At 43.6% G+C, this 20,779-nt stretch overlaps 1 protein-coding gene across 6 annotated transcripts in view; it reads right to left on the reverse strand.

The window, feature by feature from the left end:
* The window catches only part of CACNA1C (calcium voltage-gated channel subunit alpha1 C), a 628,086-nt gene that overhangs the window by 214,425 nt on the left and 392,882 nt on the right, over positions 1-20,779 (reverse strand). For all 6 annotated transcript variants that reach the window (XM_077468880.1, XM_077468877.1, XM_077468876.1 and 3 more), the window contains exons 11-12: positions 17,669-17,695; positions 2,816-2,976 (exon numbers count right to left, since the gene is read on the reverse strand). In XM_077468880.1, coding sequence (XP_077325006.1) covers positions 2,816-2,976; positions 17,669-17,695 — 188 coding nt within the window. The remainder of the gene's footprint in view (positions 1-2,815; positions 2,977-17,668; positions 17,696-20,779) is intronic.

The following is a 20,779-nucleotide window of genomic DNA, read 5'->3' on the forward strand; positions in this document are numbered from 1 at the left end:
CGTAAACAAGGAACGAGCTACCGCCTCGGCCTTCCTGTCCGTGGGAACCTTAAATGCAGGAGTCCCCTCCACCGGGATCGTGGTTACTTTAACCTGGATACTGGGGGGTCCATGACCGGAGGAGCCGACCATTTCTTGAGAAGGCTTTCCTCAAATGGGTAACGCACTGCAGCCGACCCCATTCCCTGTAGATGAACTTGTAAAAATAAGTCAAATACGGGAACACCTTAGGTGAATGTGCTTGCTTGCGGGACCCAAAGGGGACCGATACATCAGCAGAGGGATCCGCTGGCTCCTGGATCTTCAGGGTATCACGCACAGCTGTGATAAGTGCTCCAACCAGCGCTTTGTCACGCCCGGACCCGGACAGGGAATCATTCTCACTGTCCGACTGGTCCTGGTCAGCTTCGTCTGATAGGTCAGAGCAGGGTTCACCAGCCACAGCAGGACCCGAGTCTGCATCAGAGCTCTCCCCAGAGGACGGGGCAGGGGCCTTTTTAGCGCACCTTTCCTTCCACGCACCGCCTCTATTTTAGCAACAAATGAGTTAAGGACCGCCGTCAGGGTGTCCATGGGCACAGCGCCATCCGCAGGTGACCCGGTTGCAATAGCCTGGATTTTGGGGGAAGAAACACCAGTTTGCCACCTGAAAGGGGACTTAGGACAGTGAAGGTCCCACCCTCCTGGTGCCGCTGGCTGGGGGGGCTCTTAGCGCCAGACTCACCACCCTGAGGCGATCTGTGTCGGTCACTAGCCCTGTAGTCCCCAGGAGGTTACCCAAGTGCAGAGTGAAGAGGCTGTGTCGGCAGCATCAGTAGAAAAGAGCACTGAAGCGATCTGCAGAGCTTGCACCAGCGTTCAGGGAATGGCTGCTCAGCGACCTGTATACACAGGAAACAGCATGTGATAGCACATGGCATGCTGTCACAAGAGAGCTGCGGCGAAATAAAGTGATCAGGCTTCAAGAAAATGGCTGCCAATGCTCTGAATAGGGAAACCCTACAGAAAATGGCCGCTGAAGCTCACAAGGGGAACCTGCTCTGCCCCATCCAAGATGGCCGCCGGACAGCGCCATGCGGTGAGAGGAACAGTGCTGCCTCAAACACAGAAAAATATCCCAACAGGCACCTTTGTGGGACCCCCCACACCGGAACCAGGACCATCGCTAACCGCACAGACCCCATACAGGTGAGAGACCCAGTGATCCCCTGTACACACACCACACAGCAGACACATGCAGCCGCCCCCCCGGGGGGGAGGAGGGAAGATAGGGACGTGGGAGAGAAGAGAAGGAGGTGAGGTGGCCCCCAAATCGACCTCCCAGGGAATGCCCAGCTGCTCATCACACCGAAGCTGGGAGAGCCGTACTTACCAGTCCAGAAGAGCTGGGAGACATTCCATCACAGACCCACTCCTGCGCAGTTACAGGGTGGCTGCTGGCCTCGGTATACTGTGATCCAGACATCAGTAGCCCGGTCATATGTATACCCCGGAGCATTGAAGCTCACTGACCACCTCTGTAGCTGAGGTATGTTGTGGCCTGCCGAGCCGTAGCTGCACATGCTTGATGGCCAGACTGGGGGGACTACAAGGATAACTTAACCCAGATCTCAGGATCATTCATCTTGCACAAAAGCATAAGTCCTGCATCAAAAAAATGGACCAAAGGGCCCGCAGGGTTCCTAGGTCATTCTCCTTCACTAGGCAAAATAAAACTGAAGCTGCTGGGGCAGCAGGGAGGGTTATTAGCACAGGGTCCGTCCCCTGGGCGGTACTGACAATTATATGTATTGTGTTACAATTTTGCCTAGTTTCTCCTAGTGGCAGGCTAACAAACCCATTCAGTTACAGAGAGGAGCTGTGTCGGTCGGTGAATATAAGAGAAAAAGTATTTTAAAAACTTGTGTTGTGTTTTTTTATTAACACTTTTTTCCCCCAGGTGAATGGGTACGGGTACATCTTACCCCTACTCATTCACATAGGGTGGGAGGCCAGAATCTGGGGGCCCCTTATTAAAGGGGGCTCCCGGATTCTGATAAGACCAATGGCCAGGGTTGTTGGGAAGAGGCCCTTGTCCTCAATCAACATGGGGACAAGGTGCTTTGGGGTGGGGGGGCTGCAGGGCCCCCCTTCCCCAAAGCACCCCCCATGTTAAGGGCACGCAGCCTGGTACGGCTCAGGAGGGGGGGCGCTTGCTTGTCCCCACCCCCTTTCCTGACCGTCTGGGCTGCGGGCTCGGATAAGGGTCTAGTATGGACTTTGGGGGGACCCCCGTGCCATTTTTTCGGCGTAGGGGTTCCCCTTTAAATCCATACCAGGTGACGGGGCTAGCAAGGTGTCAATCTCGCAGGTGGCGACATTGACTTCCTTCCCTAGTTCCGTCTACCTGGAGCCACGTTCAAAATGAATGGACTTTACTCCGTGTGTGGGCAAGTCCGTTCATTTCAAAACTCCGGTGGACTAGCAGACTAGCGGACTGCCGAGTCTAGTGGACAATTTTGAGTCAAGACTTCTTTCTAAGTCCGCCGGATAATCCGATCGTGTGTATGCGCCATTAGATGATATTTTAGTGATTGGCTTCACTTTTACTTTAAGTCATCTACTTCTGTACGCTTTCCTATAGCAAATGTAGCTAATCAGATGCATTCTTCCATTTTTACTAGACCATAACTAAAAATAAAAGTATCTGATTGGCTGTTCTGGAATACATTACTATGTTTTCCAGCTGGTGTAAATGAGGCTCCTTTTTTGTTACATTGGGAGTGTTCTGTGTGAGAGGGTCAATGATTGATCTTGGCTCGGTGCTGCTACATACCTTGTACTTCGGTGAGCCAGTCAGGTTGGTTGTAGTGCTCGGAAGCAATGGTCAGCGTGTTCAGGAAAACCAGAAATATCACCAGCCAATAGAAGACGTTAGACTTCACTGCTGCCCGGCACTTCCTCCGACAAAACCGATTCCAGCGACGCCAGTAACGGCTGCAGAATGTTGGAAACAGGGAAGGGTGTTACACAAGAAGTGAAAAGGCAAAGATGACCAAACCTTGAGGTTTGTGAGTGACAAACACCCCACCCTTGAGAGATAGTTCTGATCTTGTGTGATGTTTTTTGCTTTGACATGTTTTGCCACAAAGAGATAATGTGCCCTGTTGTATCCATTTATAGTCTATTATATTGTTATTAAAGCTGAATTTCAGGCAGATACAAAAGACACAAATTTTACATTAATAAAATACGTTACTCTCCAGTGCAATGAACATGCTGATAGTTGGAGAGTAAAGTGACAGCTCATCATTCTGCTGCTTCTCTTTTCTCTGTCCAGTCACAGACTGGGGGAGGGAAAAGACATTTAAAGTGTTGTTGAACTGCAGTACAGATATATCAGGTCTTCTGCCCAGACAGATAAGGACATGCCCTTTGGCAGAGCTATGTAAATCCCTGGATCGGATGTATAGAAATGCAAATCCTTTGGTAGCTAAAACTGTGTGTGTGTGTGTGTGTGTGTGTGTGTGTATATATATATATATATATATATATATATATATATACTCACACACACAGAGTTTTGTCCATATATATATTTGAACACAGGCACAATTTTCCTACTTTTGTCTCTGTATGCCACCAGAATAAAATGAAAACAAAACAATCCAAATGAATTTGAAGTGCAGATTTTCAGCTATAATTCAAGGGGGTGAACCGAAATATCAAGTACAAATTTTAGGAACTGAAACCATTTTTATTCACGTTCCCCCCATTTTCAAATGTAATTGGACAAATGAATATAATCATAAATAAAATGTTAATTTTTATTATTTTGCTGTGAATCCTTTAATGGAAATGACTGCTTGAAGTCTGGAACCCATGGACATTACCAATGACTGGGTTTCCTTTCTGATGCTTTGCCAGGCTCTAACTGCAGCTGTCTTCAGTTGTTCTTTGTTTGTGGGTCTTTCTGCCTTTAGTTTTGCCTTTAGCAAGTAAAATGCATGCTTAATTGGGTTGAGATCAGGTGATTGACTTGGCCATTGCAGAATATTCCATTTCTTTTCCTTCAAAAGCTCTTGGGTTCCTTTTGCAATGTGTTTTAGATCATTGTCCATCTGTACTGTGAAACACCGTCCAATCAACTTTGCTGCATTTGGCTGAATCTGTGCAGAGTTTATATCTCTAAACACTGCAGAATTCATCCGGCTGCTTCTGTCTTCTGTCACATCATCAATAAACACCAATGACCCAGTGCCAATGAAAGCCATGCAAGCCCATGCCATCACACAGCTTCCACCATGTTTTACAGATGACGTTGTGTGCTTTGGATCATGAGCTGTTCCAAGCCTTCTCCACAATTTTTTCTTCTCTTCATTCTGATACAGATTAATCATAGTTTCGAAAAATGCTTTTCCAGAACTGGTCTGGCTTTTTTAGATGTTTTTTGGTAAAATTTAATCTGGCTTTTCTATTCTTCAGGCTTATGAATGGTTGCACTTTGTGGTGAACCCTCTGTTTTTGCTCTTGTGAAGTCTTCTCTTGAATTTAGCATTTGACAATGATACGCCCACCCTGTAGAGTGTCCTTCACTTGTCTGGATGTTGTGAATGGGTTTTTCCTTTCCATAGAGAGGATCCTACAATCAAACGCCACTGTTGTCTTCCATAGACGTCCAGGATTTGTTATGTTGCTGAGCTCACCAGTGTGTTCATCTTTCCTCAGAATGTACCAAACTGTTGATCTGGCCACTCATACTGTTGCTACTATCTCTCTGATGGATTTGTTTCATTTTTGTAATCCAAAAGCCCCCTACACTATTAGATTTTCTGCAGATTTTTGTCTTTGGATTTACCAAAACTATGTAGTGCAAGGGCCTGCCTAATTGCATACAAATTGAAACTCTTAAGGTTTGACCTTATATTATATGGTTTTGGTGAATCTGAAGACTATAATCTGCAGAAAACCTAACAGTGTGTATGGGGTCTTACAATGCCCTGTTTCACTTGCATGGACCCCTTCTCCTGAATGAATTATGTAGATTCACAGCAATAGATTCCAAATGAAAATAACACAATAAGACCCCATACACACTATACAAATTTTGTTGTCTGGTTTCCTTTAGATTTACCAAAAACATGTAGTGCAAGGGCCTGTATTTGCATACAAATTGAAACTCAAAGTTTAAACTCATATTATATGGTTTTGGTAAATCTGAAGGAAAAAATCGTATGGTGTGTATCCAGCTTTAGAATCAACTCCAGACCTTTTACCTGCTTAATTGATGAAGAAATAATGAAGGAGTACCTGGCCATGAAACAGCTTTTGATTCAATTGTCCAATTACTTTTGGTTCCTTGAAAAAGGGAGCTGGTTAGTCTTAAGAGCTGTAATTCCTGAACCTAAACCCTTCCTCCGATTTGGATGTACATACCCTCAAATTAAACCTGAGAGTGTGCACTTTCAGTCCATATTAGATATTTATAGAACTATAGCTTGAATATGTTTTGGTAAATACCTGAAAAAACAAAAATTGTGACTGTGTCCAAATATATATGGACCTAACTGAATATAATGTATATATTTAGCTGTTTGCCTGGAGTTCGGCTTTGACTGATACATATACTTCTTAATATATAAAAAAAATATGTTATATAGATTTGCTTCTTAGCTGTTCTTCCATGGCAGGGTAATTTGCACAATTTACCTGCCTATATTTAGGGCCCATTTATGTTTTTGCAGTGCATGTGTTTGTGCTTTAATGTGTGTTGTTTTAAAGCAGCCCATTAAAAATAATGGCCTGACAATGCACCAAAATATTCTAAAAGTTTGACATATCACAAAATGTGTAGCACAGTCGGCCACTACACTCTATAGTGTGTTACTTTAGTGCGTTACCACAATGCATTTGTGTAAAAGGGCTCTTAATGATTTCAGCTGTTCAATATTACAAAAGAATATTCTGTTTTTTAATTAGACCTGGGTTTTATAAATAAATTAATTTGCTAAGGTAATCCACATTAGCCTTTACCATAGCAATAATACTATCATGTGGTTTTATTTATTTTTATTAAATATATTACAGTTCTTGTAGGTTCTGCTATACCTATTCATATCATGAAGGGTTGCTATTTATATGTATAACCCTTGGATAGGTCTTATTTCTGCTTTGCCCTCTGCATTGCATATATTTGTATGCACAGATGCCCTTTGCATCATACACAAGGGCGAACAGGAGGGCACATCCAAGCCAATAAATTAAATTACTTCATAACCCCTTAACGGCTGCACTGTCAAATCTGTCCTTGTTTAATTCCCTTTAGGATGGCAGAGTGTACCTTACCACTTAGCTTAAATGGAAGTTCTTAAAGGGACTCTAGTGGACCTGTGTGACAAAGTCCCGATTAAAGCAGCTGTTCCTCAACTGTTGCCTGTTACCTCCAGGACAATGACACATTAAATTGTGTCAGATCAGCTGAAACAGGCTGCAACATTTTACCAGTGATGGAAAGTGTTTGTGTTACAATGAATGAGAGGTATGAGTAACTATCTCTTACAGATGACTTTGACTGGTCTTGGTCGGACTGCAAATAGAAGATCCTAGTGTGTATAAATGCACCCTGGAGGACAAACCAAAGTCTTTTAGGGTGTATAAATGTTGTGAATGGTCAAGTGGTTAAAGTGTATGCCTGGGCAAAAAAAAACAACATACAGTGCCTTGAAAAAAGTATTCATACCCCTTGAAATTTTGCAAATTTTGTCACGTTACAACCAAAAACGTAAATGTAGTTTATTGGGATTTTATGTGATAGACCAACACAAAGTGGCACATAATTGTGAAGTAGAAGGAAATTGATAAATGGTTTTCAATTTTTTTTACAAATAAATATCTGAAAAGTATGGCGTGCATTTGTATTCAGCCCCCTTAACTCTTATACCCCTAACTAAAATAGTGGAACCAATTGCCTTCAGAAGTCACCTAATTAGTTAGTAAATAGAGTTCTCCTGTGTGTAATTTAATCTCAGTATAAATACAGCTGTTTTGTGAAGCCCTCAGGCCTCGTACACACGTGGGGACTGTTCGCTCAACTTTGTCCGCTGAACAGTGTTTCGGCGGACAGTCTGCTCGTGTGTGGGCTTTCAGCGGACAGTTTCAGCGGACAGTCTGCTGAACAAAGTTTTTCGGAAATTCAGAAAAACTGTCCGCTGAAACTCTGTTTCAGCGAACAGTCCCCTCGTGTGTAGGCTTGTTCGTCAAACTAAGTTCCGCGCATGCTCAGAAAGGATTTACACGCCGAAGTTTGCATTGCAGTGTATAGGACGTCGTATTTTTCGTCCCGTCGTACGTGCCGTTCACGTCATCGCGCACGGTTTCAGCGGACTGTTAGTTCGTCGTGTGTGGGCAAGTCCGTCCATGCTAATTTTGAGCGGACTGTCCGCTGAAACTGTTTGACGGACAAAGTTGAGCGAACAGTCCCCGCGTGTGTACGCGGCCTCAGAGTTTTTTTTAGAGAACCTTAGTGAACAAACAGCATCATGAAGACCAAGGAACACACCAGACAGGTCAGGGATAAAGTTGTGGAGAAGTTTAAAGCAGGGTTAGGTTATAAAAAAATATCTCAAGCTTTGAACATCTCACGGAGCACTGTTCAATCCATCATTTGAAACTGGAAAAGAGTATGGCACAACTGAAAACCTACCAAGAGATGGGCGTCCACCCAAACTAACAGGCCAGGCAAGGAGAGCATTAATCAGAGAAGCAGCCAAGAGGCCCATGGTAACTCTGGAAGAGCTGCAGAGATCCACAGCTCAGGTGGGAGAATATGTCCACAGGACAACTATTAGTTGTGCACTTCACAAATCTGGCCTTTATGGAAGAGTGGCAAAAGAAAGCCATTGTTGAAAGAAAGCCATAAGAAGTCCTGTTTGCAATTTGCAAGAAGCCATGTGGGGGACACGACAAACATGTGGAATAAGGTGTTCTGTTTAGATAAGACCAAAATTGAACTCTTTGACCTAAAAGCAAAATGCTATGTGGGGCAGAAAACTAACACTGCACATCACCCCGAACACATCATCCCCACCGTGAAACATGATGGTGGTAGCATCAAGTCGTGGGGATGCTTTTCTTCAGCAGGGACAGGGAAGTTGGTCAGAGTTGATGGAAAGATGTATGGAGCCAAATACAGGGCAATCTAATGCCCCGTACACACGAGAGGACTTACGTCCGACAGACTTCCAAAGGAGTTCCGCCGGAGTTCCGACGGAGTTCTGACAGATTTTTTCGGCCGAACGGACTTGGCCACACACGATCACACTAAACTCCGACGGATTCGAACGTGATGACGTACGACCCGACTCGAATAAGGAAGTTCATAGCCAGTAGCCAATAGCTGCCCTAGCGTCGGTTTTAGTCCGTCGGAGTAGCATACACACGAGCGGAGTTTTCAAAGGGGACCGGGTCCGGCGGAGTTCCGTCGGGAAAATTTGAAGCATGCTTCATTTCTAAAGTCCGTCAGACTTTTGCGAAGCTAAAGTCCGTTGCAGCCCACACACGATCGGATAGTCTGACGGACTCGGTCTGACGGACTTTGGATGTTGAAAAGTCCGCTCGTGTGTACGAGGCATTAGAAGAAAGCCTGTTAAGAGTCTGCAAAAGACTTGAGACTGGAGTGGAGGTTCACCTTCCAGCAGGACAACGACCCTAAAAATACAGCCAGAGCTACAATGGAATGGTTCAGATCAAAGCATATTCATGTGTTAGAATGGCCCAGTCAAAGTCTAGACCTACATTCAATTGAGAATCTGTGGCAAGACTTGAAAATCGCTGTTCACAGACGCTCTCCATCTTGACATAGTTTGAGCTATTTTTCAAAGAATGGGCAAAAACTGTTAGGCCGCGTACACACGCGCGGACTGTTGGCCCAACTTTGTCCGTCCAACAGTTTGAGCGAACAGTCCGCTCAAACTTAGCATGGACGGACATGGCCACACACGACGAACGAACAGTTTGCTGAAACCGTGCGCGATGACGTGAACGGCACGTACGACGGGACGCAAAATACGACGTCCTATACACTGCATTATAACTTTCGGCTTGAAAATCCTTTCTGAGCATGCGCGGAACTTAGTTTGACGAACAAGCCTACACACGGGCGGACTGTTCGTTGAAACAAGGTTTCAGCGGACAGTTTTTCGGAATTTCCGTAAAACCTTGTCCGTCCAACTGTCCGCTGAAACTGTCCGCTGAAAGCCCACACACGAGCGGACTGTCCGCCCAAACACTGTTCAGCGGACAAGGTTGGGCCAACAGTCCGCGCGTGTGTACGCGGCCTTACTCTCTAGATGTGAAAAGCTGGTAGAGACACACCCAAAAAGACTTGCAACTGTAATTGCAGCAAAAGGTGGTTTTACAAAGTATTGGCTAAATACAAATGCACACCACACTTTTCCCATATTTATTTGTAAAAAAAAATGAAAACCATTTATCATTTTCCTTCCTCTTGGAAAATATGTACCATTTTCTGTTGGTCTATCACATAAAATCCTAATAAAATACATTTACGTTTTTAGTTGTAACATGACAAAATGTGGAAAATATCAAGGGGTATGAATACTTTTTTTCAAGGCACTATATGCAGTACATCTCTGCAATACATGCCATTTCCCTGTTTTGTCTCTTTAGTTAAGACATAAGTGCAGAAAAATACCTGTTGACTCTGACAGAAATCTGGTGAGCTCCTAACTTTCTGAAGTGATTGATAACAGTGCCTGTGCTGCACTGAAAACCTAGGCAGTGTTATCCTCCTTGCTCGATCCAATACTGCTGGACTACAGATTTACTCCCATTTATGGTATATAGATGAGAAGAGGGGGTGGTATTTTGTAGTTCAGAAAGGGACAACTCAGGCATGGCCGACAACACTGCTTGGGGTTTCAGTGCACCAGAAGCAGAGCTATTAGCTCACTACAGAAAGTTAGGAGCCCACTGGATTTTTGGCAGATTAATGGGTATTTTATTTGCCTTGTAGCATTTTTATAGACAAACCATGGAGAAATGTGCATATATTGCAGAAATGTACTGTACTATTTTTTATTTTTTTACTTACACTTGCATTTGAAAATGATTTCAAAACTGGGAAGATGTTTTAATACACACATCTAACTTCCTGTCACATAAGGGCTCTACAAGTAGCTTTCTATCTATCCATCTAACTCATATAAAATATGATCTTATTATCTCCAATTATGCACCTTTTCCTGTGTTTGCTACATGTGTCCTTTTTTAATACAGGTACCTTGGACTTCCTTTAATGCTAAATTATTTGCAAACACTGAATTCTGACCTTTTGAACAGAAGAAAACAGCCCACCTGACAAACTAAAAATAAGAACAAGAATAAAGAGTTTGAAAAAAACCCTCCCCCACCTTTCTGGGTAGTCCCCTGCCACCAGGAAATGTGATACACATTGCTTTGCGTTGTTTGACTACCAGTCCTCGAAGGTCGCCTCTTGTTAAAAAAGGATGAACGCAAGCTCTATGCTGACCTGAATTCATTCTCCTTGAGCTGCTTTAAACATCTCAGGGCCCCCCTTTCCACTCAATTACTTGGGTCCATTGTCAGCACAGTTGCTAAGCAGGTTTAGTTCTTCAGAGTGGGCGGCCTGTAATTAGTACTAAGTATCTCGTACAACCAGTAATTATCCAGTGAGCAGAGCTGGCATTAGTGAATGACTCTGTACCCGCAGATTTTTCTAACCCCTGTACTACTGGGAGGGATCCTGTGAGAGGCTTCCTTTGCGAGCAGCGAGTGGGTGGAAGATGAGACCTTCTAAGTGTCACCCCACTATGGCTGAGTGAGTCTGCTACACCTAGATAATGATAATGTGATCGGATTACTTGGGCGCATTGTATTTTCGTGGCAGTCTTTGTCCTTGGTACAGGGCAAGGTTCGTGGCTGTTATACTGGGATTAGGGTTAGCTTTGCCAATTAAAAAGCACCAGTCAGACATAAACATTTGTAAGAATATGAATCCCCATGCTTAAGTGTTTATAATGTTGCAGTTTTACTTCTCAAGGCTGTCGTGTGTGCTGTTATTCACTTGTATTATCCCCCCGGTCAGCGCAGTAATGTAAGCTCAGTGTCAAACTGTAGGTCACCCATGGAGGCTGTCCTGTCTCATGCCTGCGCTCAGGGCTAATAATTAGCCCTACATCTAGCTGCTGTAGAGAAACAAAACAGGTCTAAGGCCGCGTACACACGGGCGGACTGTTCGCCCAACTTTGTCCGCTGAACAGTGTTTCAGCGGACAGTCCGCTCGTGTGTGGGCTTCAGCGGACAGTTTCAGCGGACAGTCTGACGAACAAAGTTTTTCGGAATTCCCGTAAGACAGTCCGCTGAAACTTGGTTTGAGCGGACAGTCCGCTCGTGTGTAGGCTTGTTCGACAAACTAAGTCTCGCGCATGCTCAGAAAGAGTTTTCACGGCGAAAGTTGCATTGCAGTGTATAGGACGTCGTTTTTCTAGTCCCGTCGTACGTGCCGTTCACGTCATCGCGCACGCTTTCAGCGGACTGTTCGTTCATCGTGTGTGGTCAAGTTCGTTCATGCAAATTTTGAGCGGACTGTTTGTCGTACTGTTTGACGAACAAAGTTGGGCGAACAGTCCGCCCGTGTGTACGCGGCCTTAAAGAAACCCTGTTCTCACATCATTTAATTAAAGATCACATTTTTCATATCTTCTTATGTCCAGTTACCAGTCATACTACAGACCCTGACACCTGTGCCTTGATCTCACTTGCTATACCTTCTCCCACTGTCAGGTACAGCACTGTCATATGGGAAAAAAACATATAAACGTGTGAGTACATGATATAGTCTAATGACACAAGAAACAAAATCCACAAGAGAAATGGGGAATAGAGAGCACCGGGGCTTTATGACACCAAAGGAAAGTAAAGCCCCGTACACACGAGCGGACTTTTCGACATCCAAAGTCCGACGGACTGAGTCCGTCAGACTATTCGATCGTGTGTGGGCTGCAACGGACTTTAGCTTCGCTAAAGTCTGACGGACTTTAGAAATGAAGCATGCTTCAAATTTTCCCGACGGAACTCCGCCGGACCCGGTCCCCTTCGAAAAATCCGCTCGTGTGTATGCTACTCCGACGGACTAAAACCGACGCTAGGGCAGCTATTGGCTACTGGCTATGAACTTCCTTATTCGAATCCAGTCGTACGTCATCACGTTCGACTCCGTCGGAGTTTGGTGTGATGGTGTGTGTCCAAGTCCGTTCGGTCGAAAAGTCCGCCAGAACTCCGTCGGAACTCCGTCGGAACTCCGGCGGAACTCCTTTGGAGGTCTGTCGGACATAAGTCCTCTCGTGTGTACGGGGCATTACACATAGTGTAATATAAAAACGTATTTTTATTTGAGAGTACTAAAATATCCCCTATAAACACCATTGTATGGGGAAATTATTGTAAGCATGATGAACAATGTAAACACAAAATAGAGAAAAAAAGAAGATACACCATATAGCAATGTTTCTGATTGTAAAATTCCAATAGACACTAATGCATTTCAACCGTGATGGTCTTCCTCAGGGGATAACCCTTGGATAACAAATCAGGAAACTATAGCTTATGGAGTCTAAGAAACAGAGCAGGTTATAGGATGTCAACGGTTCCCAAGGTGAGAAGGACTGACCAGTTGGGAATGGGTTCCAAAAAGCACAGTACTTACCCTGAGGACTCTTGGAATTTTACAAATCAGAAACATTGGTATATGGTGTATCTTCTTTTTTTCTCTATTGTGTTTTTACATTGTTCATAATGTTTACAATCATTTCCCCAAACAATGGTATTTATAGGAGATAATTTAGTACTCTCAAAAAAAAATACTTGTTTTAAAGTGGTGGGACAGCTGAAAATTGTTTTTTTTAAAAGTCAGCAGCAACAAACACTGTAGCTGCTGACTTTTAATAAGCACACTTACCTGTCCAGGGTGCCCGCAATGTCAGCCTACCTGTCCCTCAGCTCTTGGGTCCCGGTGCCGCCATTTGAACTAAGTGAAACCTTAGTGGCTTGCGGCTTCACTGCCCGTTTCCTACTGCACATGCGCATGCTTTGTGAATGGCCAGCTGTGTTCTGGGACACACACAGTTCCCAGAACACACCGCGCCACCTTCCCCAGATGACTACGCAAGGAGGAGAAGACTGAAGATCACTGCGGTGTAGGAAGTGGCAGATTAGTACGATCTGCCTAGCAACAGCCATTTCTGGTAAGTAAAAAAACATTTTTTTTTTTCTTCTATTTTTTTTTTCTTCACATTTTTAGGAGCATTTTATTTAATTTTTTAGGGTGGCCCTCCACTTTAATATTACTCTGTTACTTTCCTTTGGTGTCATATAGCCCCGGGGCCCTCTATTCCCCATTTCCCTTGTGGATTTTGTTTCTGTACAATTGTGGGGCTGATACCTACTGTTGGTGTGCTTTCCAACTGCATTAGGGACATATTTATATACTAATGACACAAGGGCTTGAGATAAAATCTGAGCTCTGATCACTGGGTCTGTTTAAAGGCTGACACTTTGACAGGGATAAAATACAGCAAAATAATTTTAGAAACTTAAATCTATGAGAGGTAAGGATGCACTGTTTGAACAATTCAAGAGTGGATATTCAGATTATTCCAAATTCGCATTGGTAACTGTTCCTCTTTAATTGAAGGGTTGAGAGTTAGGTTTAGGTTGATGTGTAAGGTTAGTATTAGGCATTTGTGTTAGTTTGTTGTGTAGTGTTAATATTAGGTGTCTGGGTTATCTTGATGTGTAGTGTTGGCATTAGGTGTTTGGGTTAGTTCGATGTGTAGGGTTACATTTAGAAGTTTAGGTTGGGCTGATTGGTAGGTGTGACAGACCCAACCAGGACACAAGCTTTTGGAGGGGACTAGGGGCTTGCCTCCTACCCACTAATTATGGCCCATAGAGAGAGCACATCATTATCTAATGATGAACAACCACGTACTGGATGTGGACAGCGAGGCTTGGATTACTTCTCTGAATAAGGCCAACAAAGATTCCCTTCTGGAGTTGATGTAAATGTGTAATATTAATTCTGTACAGGTTAATGGTCAGAGGGAATATGGTGGCCCTTCTGCAGACTGGGTTGGAAAGGCTTCAACACTTGGGACAAAAATAATTATCAACAATCTCCCTAGGGAAATCTATAAACATAAATTATTTTATCAGACTGCTGGAACATTATTTGTCTTCTGATGGCTTGTCTGGTGAACAGAATACACAAGTTTGTGCCTCTCCCATTGTGTGCCTCCTAGGTGAGAAGTCTCATTGTTAACGGAGTCACCTATTGTTTCTGTCTGTTGGCTAATTTGGCTAACTCTTGGAGGTTCTTTTAAAGGGATTAGACTTATGCCAACTTTAGCTCATTATCTAACCATTGTGTGATGTTTTGGGTCAATATTTGGTTTTATTGTTTATGTGGTGACTAAACTACGTTTGAAGTGTATAAAAACTTGTATTTCTGTTCAATAAACGGTCATTCCTTTGGTTTTACCTCAACATCTTGTCTGTGTACAATGCTTGGGATAAAAGGGCTGGTATTAGCTCTTGGTCTGCTGGAACGGTTTGGAGGGCAGGAGGCATTGTTTGGCAGAAGTACCTAAGCGGTAGCAGAAGCACTGGCATCAGGGCAGAGTGCTACAAGCCTCTGCCCAGCACCGACAACAACTCCAGTGTTTCAGGGAGCCAAAGCATGTGACCCCTCTCCCCAGTGACATGTTGATTTAGTGAAGCTCCTACTCCCAGCTGAAGCACTGGCAATGGGGCAGAGTGCCGCTGGCCTCTGTCTAGCACCTATAGTGTCTCCAAAACTTCAGGAAGCCAGGGCAGTCCGCCCCTTTCCCCAGCAGCAGACTGAGCCCCCGAACGGCAAAGATCACCCAGCTGAAGTGCTGACATCAGGGCAGAGCTTCGCTGACCTCACGTGTCTTCATGGCTCCAGGGAGCTGGAGCAGTTGGCCCACCCTCCCCAGCACCAGACTGGGCCCTGGAACTGTAAAAAAACACCCAGCTGAAGCGCTGGCAGCCAGACAGAGATTCCACAACCTTTGTCCAACACATACTGATAACAACCCTATACACAAGTAAATGCGCAAAAATAGGGTCAAAGACTTTTCCCAATGTCAACCATTGCCTCTCACCAATTGAAACAAAAAATCCAATTATATGAATGAGAGTCCATAGTATGTTAAGATCCGTATGATTATAAATATAAAAGCTACCATCCAGTAGAACAAAGGAAAGCATTTAAAACCAGGAGCTCCATATCCAGGGCTGCCATCAGTGAAGGACAGAAACCATGTTCCAAAGTCTGTGAAAAAAAAGCAAAGGAAGAGGGGCCTCTGACATATAACATACACTTTTATTATAGAAACATATTTAATATAGGCAACTCACATTTTGGATGTGCTGTATGAGCATTCAGTCACTTTAAAAGCTGAGCATGGATGTGGTCATCTGATAGTCTGTCAAGCTGAGGCACTGTAGCAGGTAGCGGCCAGGAAGTGGCACAGACGCCGGCCGTGGAGCGCAGTTCAAAGCAGAATGAAATTTGGAGCACAGGCGGAGAGAGATGACATCATGAGGTGGGCGTGACCGGTTTCGTGAGCGTACAGGCTGAGATTCTGCTTTGAACTGCGCTCCACGGCCGGCATCTGTGCCCTTTTCTAGCAGCTAGTGGCTACAGCGCCTCAGCTTGATGGACTATCAGATGACCACATCCATGCTCAGCTTTTAAAGTGACTGAATGATCATACATCACATCCAAAATGTGAGTTGCCTGTATTAAATACGTTTTTACAATTAAAGTGTATGTTATCTCTACACCCAGAGGCGCCTCTTCCTTTGCTTTTTTTGATAACAACCCTACGCTGCGGTCAAGAATGGAAATCATGTTGACCACCTATGTGGGTTTACTCTACTCGACTAACACAGGTCCAGACAAGGTATAGGTCCGGGACCTTGTTAGTCTACTTTTGATGGGGGGTGTAATGGGACAGACCCAACCGTGAAATGGCCTTTTGGAGGGGACTAGGGGCTTGCCTCCCACCCACTGATTTTGGCCCAGCAGATCATTCTCTAATGCTGGATAACCACGTAATGGATGCTGAGAGCGAGGCTTGAATTACCTTTCTGAATAAGGACAATAAAGCTTCCCTTCTGGTGTGGATGGAAAGATGTAATATTAATCCTGTACAGGTTAATGGTCAGAGGGAACATGGTGGCCCTCCTGCAGACTGGGTTGGAGAGGTTTCTTCACTTGGGACAAAAATATTTATCAACAATCTCCCTCAATAAATCTATAAACATAAATCAATTCCACTTGATGAGACTGCTGGAACATTGTTTGTCTTCTTGTCTAGTGGACAGAATACACAAGTTCGTGTTTCTCCTATTATGTGCCTCCTAGGTTTGAATTCCCATTGCTAAATGGGTTAATTGAATCACCTATTGTTTCTGTCTGTTGACTAATTTAGCTAACTCTTGGAGCTTCTAAAGATGGGATTAGCCTTGTGTCAACAAGCTTGTTATTTAACCATTGTGTGATGTTTTGGGTCAATATTTGGTTTTACTGTTCATGTGGTACCAGACCTACTTTAGAAGTGTATAAAAATCTGTATTTCTGTTCAATAAACAGTAATTCCTTTGGTTTTACCTCAGCATCTTGTCTTTGTATAATGCTTGGGGTAAAATGGCTTCTATTAGCTCTCGGCCTACTTGAACGGTTTGGATGAGAGGAGGCACTGTTTGGTAGAAGCACCTAAGCAGTGTGCCAAGCATTCCGTCACAGTAGGGGTTAGTGCAAATGACTTAGTATTTAGTTTTCAGTGAGGATAATCTCTGTACCAAAACATCACTTTTCGTTGCAAAATTTCATGTGCTGCAGACATTAGCACCAGGGGTCCAAGGACATTGTACAAAAGCAGAAGCAATGCTAGTATAAGCACTAACTTAGCTAACAGAAAGTAGACATTATTTAATCATATGTTTTGGGGATAAACATAAAAAAATGCCACCATGAAAGCTAAATATGTTACAAATTGAAATGCAACCTAAACTTTTTTCTTTTTGCCTCTTCCTCCCAAAACGACAGAAGTTTTTGACAAACCTAGACTTAATATTATTTTACCTCCAAAAATGGTAAAGCTTGTCATTTAGTGTTACAATTTACTTTTAGATTTACAAAAAGCCCTTGATTAGAGATGGCTAATCTATAGGCCACATCCATACAAGGCCCACTTTCACCTTCTTTACGCAGACACACCTACCACACTAAAGCACAGTCCATGTTTTGGGCTGCTCTGTAATTCAAAGAAGCATCTGCCCATACTGAATCCAGCATTACAGGCCATTCTAGGATTGATCAGTGCGGTCACCTATCTCCGACTGAATGCAGTGTGCCAGGCTGTGCTGTGATTGGATAGAGTACCTGCCTTTCACTCTGTGTGTGAACAGAGCATTCTATTCTGTGCAGTGATTGGGCCTTGCAGCTATTGATCTTTGACTGTGTGAGCGAATTTAGCATGCCTTACTGCTACATGATTGGACGGAGCAGCTGTCATTTAAAAGAGCATCATTGGCTGCAGCTTTTCAGCAGTATTCTTACCTAAATTTAGACTTGGAAATTCTGTGCCTGAAAGACATAAAGAAGAAAAATAGAAAATAATGCTGAGTCACAGCTGCCATTATTCCTGACAATTACTGCTTTCTCCAAGCACCGCCGCCGCCTGCATCCTTCACGGCAGCGGCGGTAACGTGAGATGATGGCAACAGCGGGAGGTGAGCAGAGGGTTTTACACACGCTGTATGCTGCAGGCACGTGGCTACGATGGCATACATTACTGTTATTGTGTATCCATGCATTGTGCGCTAACCCGTGGTGCTGCGGTGGCACTACAAGTCCCAGGGTGCCCCAAGAGAACCTGTAATTCTACAGTATACGCAGATCTGCAGAGGAGGAGGGTAGGGTAGATACAACAGTGTATGGGTCTTCCATATAATTAAATATTACTTTTTCAATTCCACCTACAAACAAAAATTCCAATTTGCAATCATACCAATGGTACTTTGTAGATGAAGATGTAGATGCGGTTCTCATTCCCTTGCTCCTGTAAAAAGCTCAGAAACAAAATTGCAGGTATCCTCAGCACTCTCTTTAGGTGTATGGCAGTGACTGTTTTATCTCCGATGAGACACCACAGCCATGAGGTTGCTGGAGACAATCATGTGATCACAAAGACGGGCCGTGCCGCTTAGTTTACACCTTCAACAAGAGCTCTAGAACGGCCTATGTCAAAATCTAGAGAGCTGAAGCAGGTAAGAATCTGCAATAAACCTTGCTAAATTAATTGTAGTGTATCCAAAAGTTTTTTTTTTCTCACTGAAATATACATTTAATTTAAAGGCATACTGTACTTGGTATTCCTCCCCAGCTTGCTATCATGGCAGCTGTAGCAGAATAGCCTGTGGGAGAGTTTGTATATCAGATTCCACAGTTGTTCAGCATCTGAGAACATAAACTTTTGCATAAGTTAAAGGAGAACTAAAGTCATATTTCTAACATTAAGTATTAATAAAGAGCATTAAAGTAGAACTATGGGCTATTTTTATTATTTTGGATAGAGTCAGAGAGGGTTATAATACCTTTTCAGTTTTTCTGCCACCTGTGTCCCATTGGGAAGATCTTCCTTCACTACCTGTCTCATACCCAAAACAGGATGTGTCTCCTCTCTGGTAACAACCCAAAATGTGGGATTTTGTTTCATTTTCAATCTTGGTGATAACAGTCACCATGACAAATAGAGAGGGTGGATCCCCCATTAGGAACACATCCCTCTCCACACCATTTGAAATATAAAAAAAACAAAAATGCTTTTTGTTATACTTGAATCACTGATTCAAAATTCTGTATTAGCTTTGTTAATAGTCTTTCTCACTTTAAAATATGTAGCTGCAACTTCTTTTCTTTCCATTTCTTCATAATAGCCAGCAGTGGGAGTAAAATATCAGCTTCCTGCTGATTGCAACAGTGAAGGAACACATCCCTAAGCCAGTGTTTCTCAACTCCAGTCCTCAAAGTGCCCCAACAGGTCATGTTTTTAGGCTTTCCATTATTTTCAACAGATGATCTGATCAGTTCCACTGCCTTAGTAATTACCACAGCCAATTCTTCTGAGGGAAATTCCAGAAACATGACCTTTTGGGGCCTTGAGGACTGGAGTTGAGAAACACTGCCCTAGGCACCCTTTACATGTGCATGTTCCAGGGACAGAGCTGGACACTGGATGGTGTAGCCTTTAGCTATGCAGTCTGCCTATCAGTTGCTTCATTACATTATCATACCTGCTTCTAGAACAGTGATCAAGCAACTGATCAGCACATCACAGCACCAAAAGTCTGCACCATCCAGTGGTAAGCAGGGAGGAACATTTTCATCTAAACGCTTGGGATGTGTTCTTTCACTCCAGATTATCACTCCTGACATACACTCTCTGCACTCTGAAGCTGAATGGGTGTCTAGAAAGGGAAATATTGAGAGCAGAATGAATTGCACACAGAGCCATAAAGGAAACATATGCAAATGGAAATGTCTAGAACAATTCTATGGTATTTATGGGAATTAAATTGACACAAGAAACAATTAAGTATTGGAGTTGTCACCAGACCTGGAATAGAGGAGAAATATTCCGATTGGGGCAGCTAATCTAAACAGTTGTTTAAGGAGGGTCTTCCCCCCACTTTGGAGAGATCTCACATCACAGAGAAGTGAGTGCAGAGAAATCTTTCTAATAGAGCACGGAGAGCAATAAGTCGATAGGGGTTTTAACCCTTTTCTTATCTATTCAAAACAACTTAAAAAAACATTTTGGCTATACATACACTTTAAAGTAGAACTATAAGCAAAACTTTTCTTATCATTTGGGATAGAGCAAGGGAGGGTTATAACCAATGTCAGGGCTTTTTTTGTTTTGTTTTTTTCTTTTTTTGCCATCTGTGTCCGATTGTGGACATTTAGCTTCATTTCCTCTCCCATAGCCAAAACTGGAAGTGAGAAGAAGACTCTGATAATTAAGGGAATTCGTTGGGGACCCCCAGGTCACCAGAACTAGTGTCCCCATTGGAAAATTTCCACTCTATTACTTTTCTGGGGACAACCCAAAATTTGGGGTTTTATTTTACTTTAATTTCAATGATAGTGATAAACAGGACACATAGAGAGGGAAAATCTCCTTAATGGGGGCATAGACAGCCATAATATCTCACAAGTGTTTTATTCACTCAGCACTCTATCCAAAACTAAAACAAAAGTTTTGCCGCTAGTTATACTTTAAGACTGAATATTCTGAATCCTTTATACACCCAACTCTGTATGATTTAAGCTACTTCCAGCTACCATATTGTCAAGGCTGTGCTCAGCCCTTCCTTCTCTGAGCTGGCTTCTCAGCTGTTGGCTAATTGCCAGCTCCTCCTATCTCTCCACAGGGACTCACCTGTTGATAATATCCTGCTCGTCAGTCCTGCCTACTTAAGACGTCCAGCCCAGATGATCTCTGCCTTCGCCTTGGTCACATCTCTAAAGACGCTCTCCTGTATTCCTGTTGCTCGGCTGACATTCCTTCTGGCTCCAGATCCTGATTGCTGTTCTATTACCCTCATCTCTGGCTCCCTGACATTTTGGCTTGTCTGACTATCCGTTTCGGTTCCTGAACACTGGCTA

This window comes from Lithobates pipiens, unplaced genomic scaffold, assembly GCF_037356315.1.
Source record: "Lithobates pipiens isolate NorthernLeopardFrog02 unplaced genomic scaffold, aLitPip1_a1.2 Scaffold_8, whole genome shotgun sequence".
Lineage (NCBI taxonomy): Eukaryota > Metazoa > Chordata > Amphibia > Anura > Ranidae > Lithobates > Lithobates pipiens.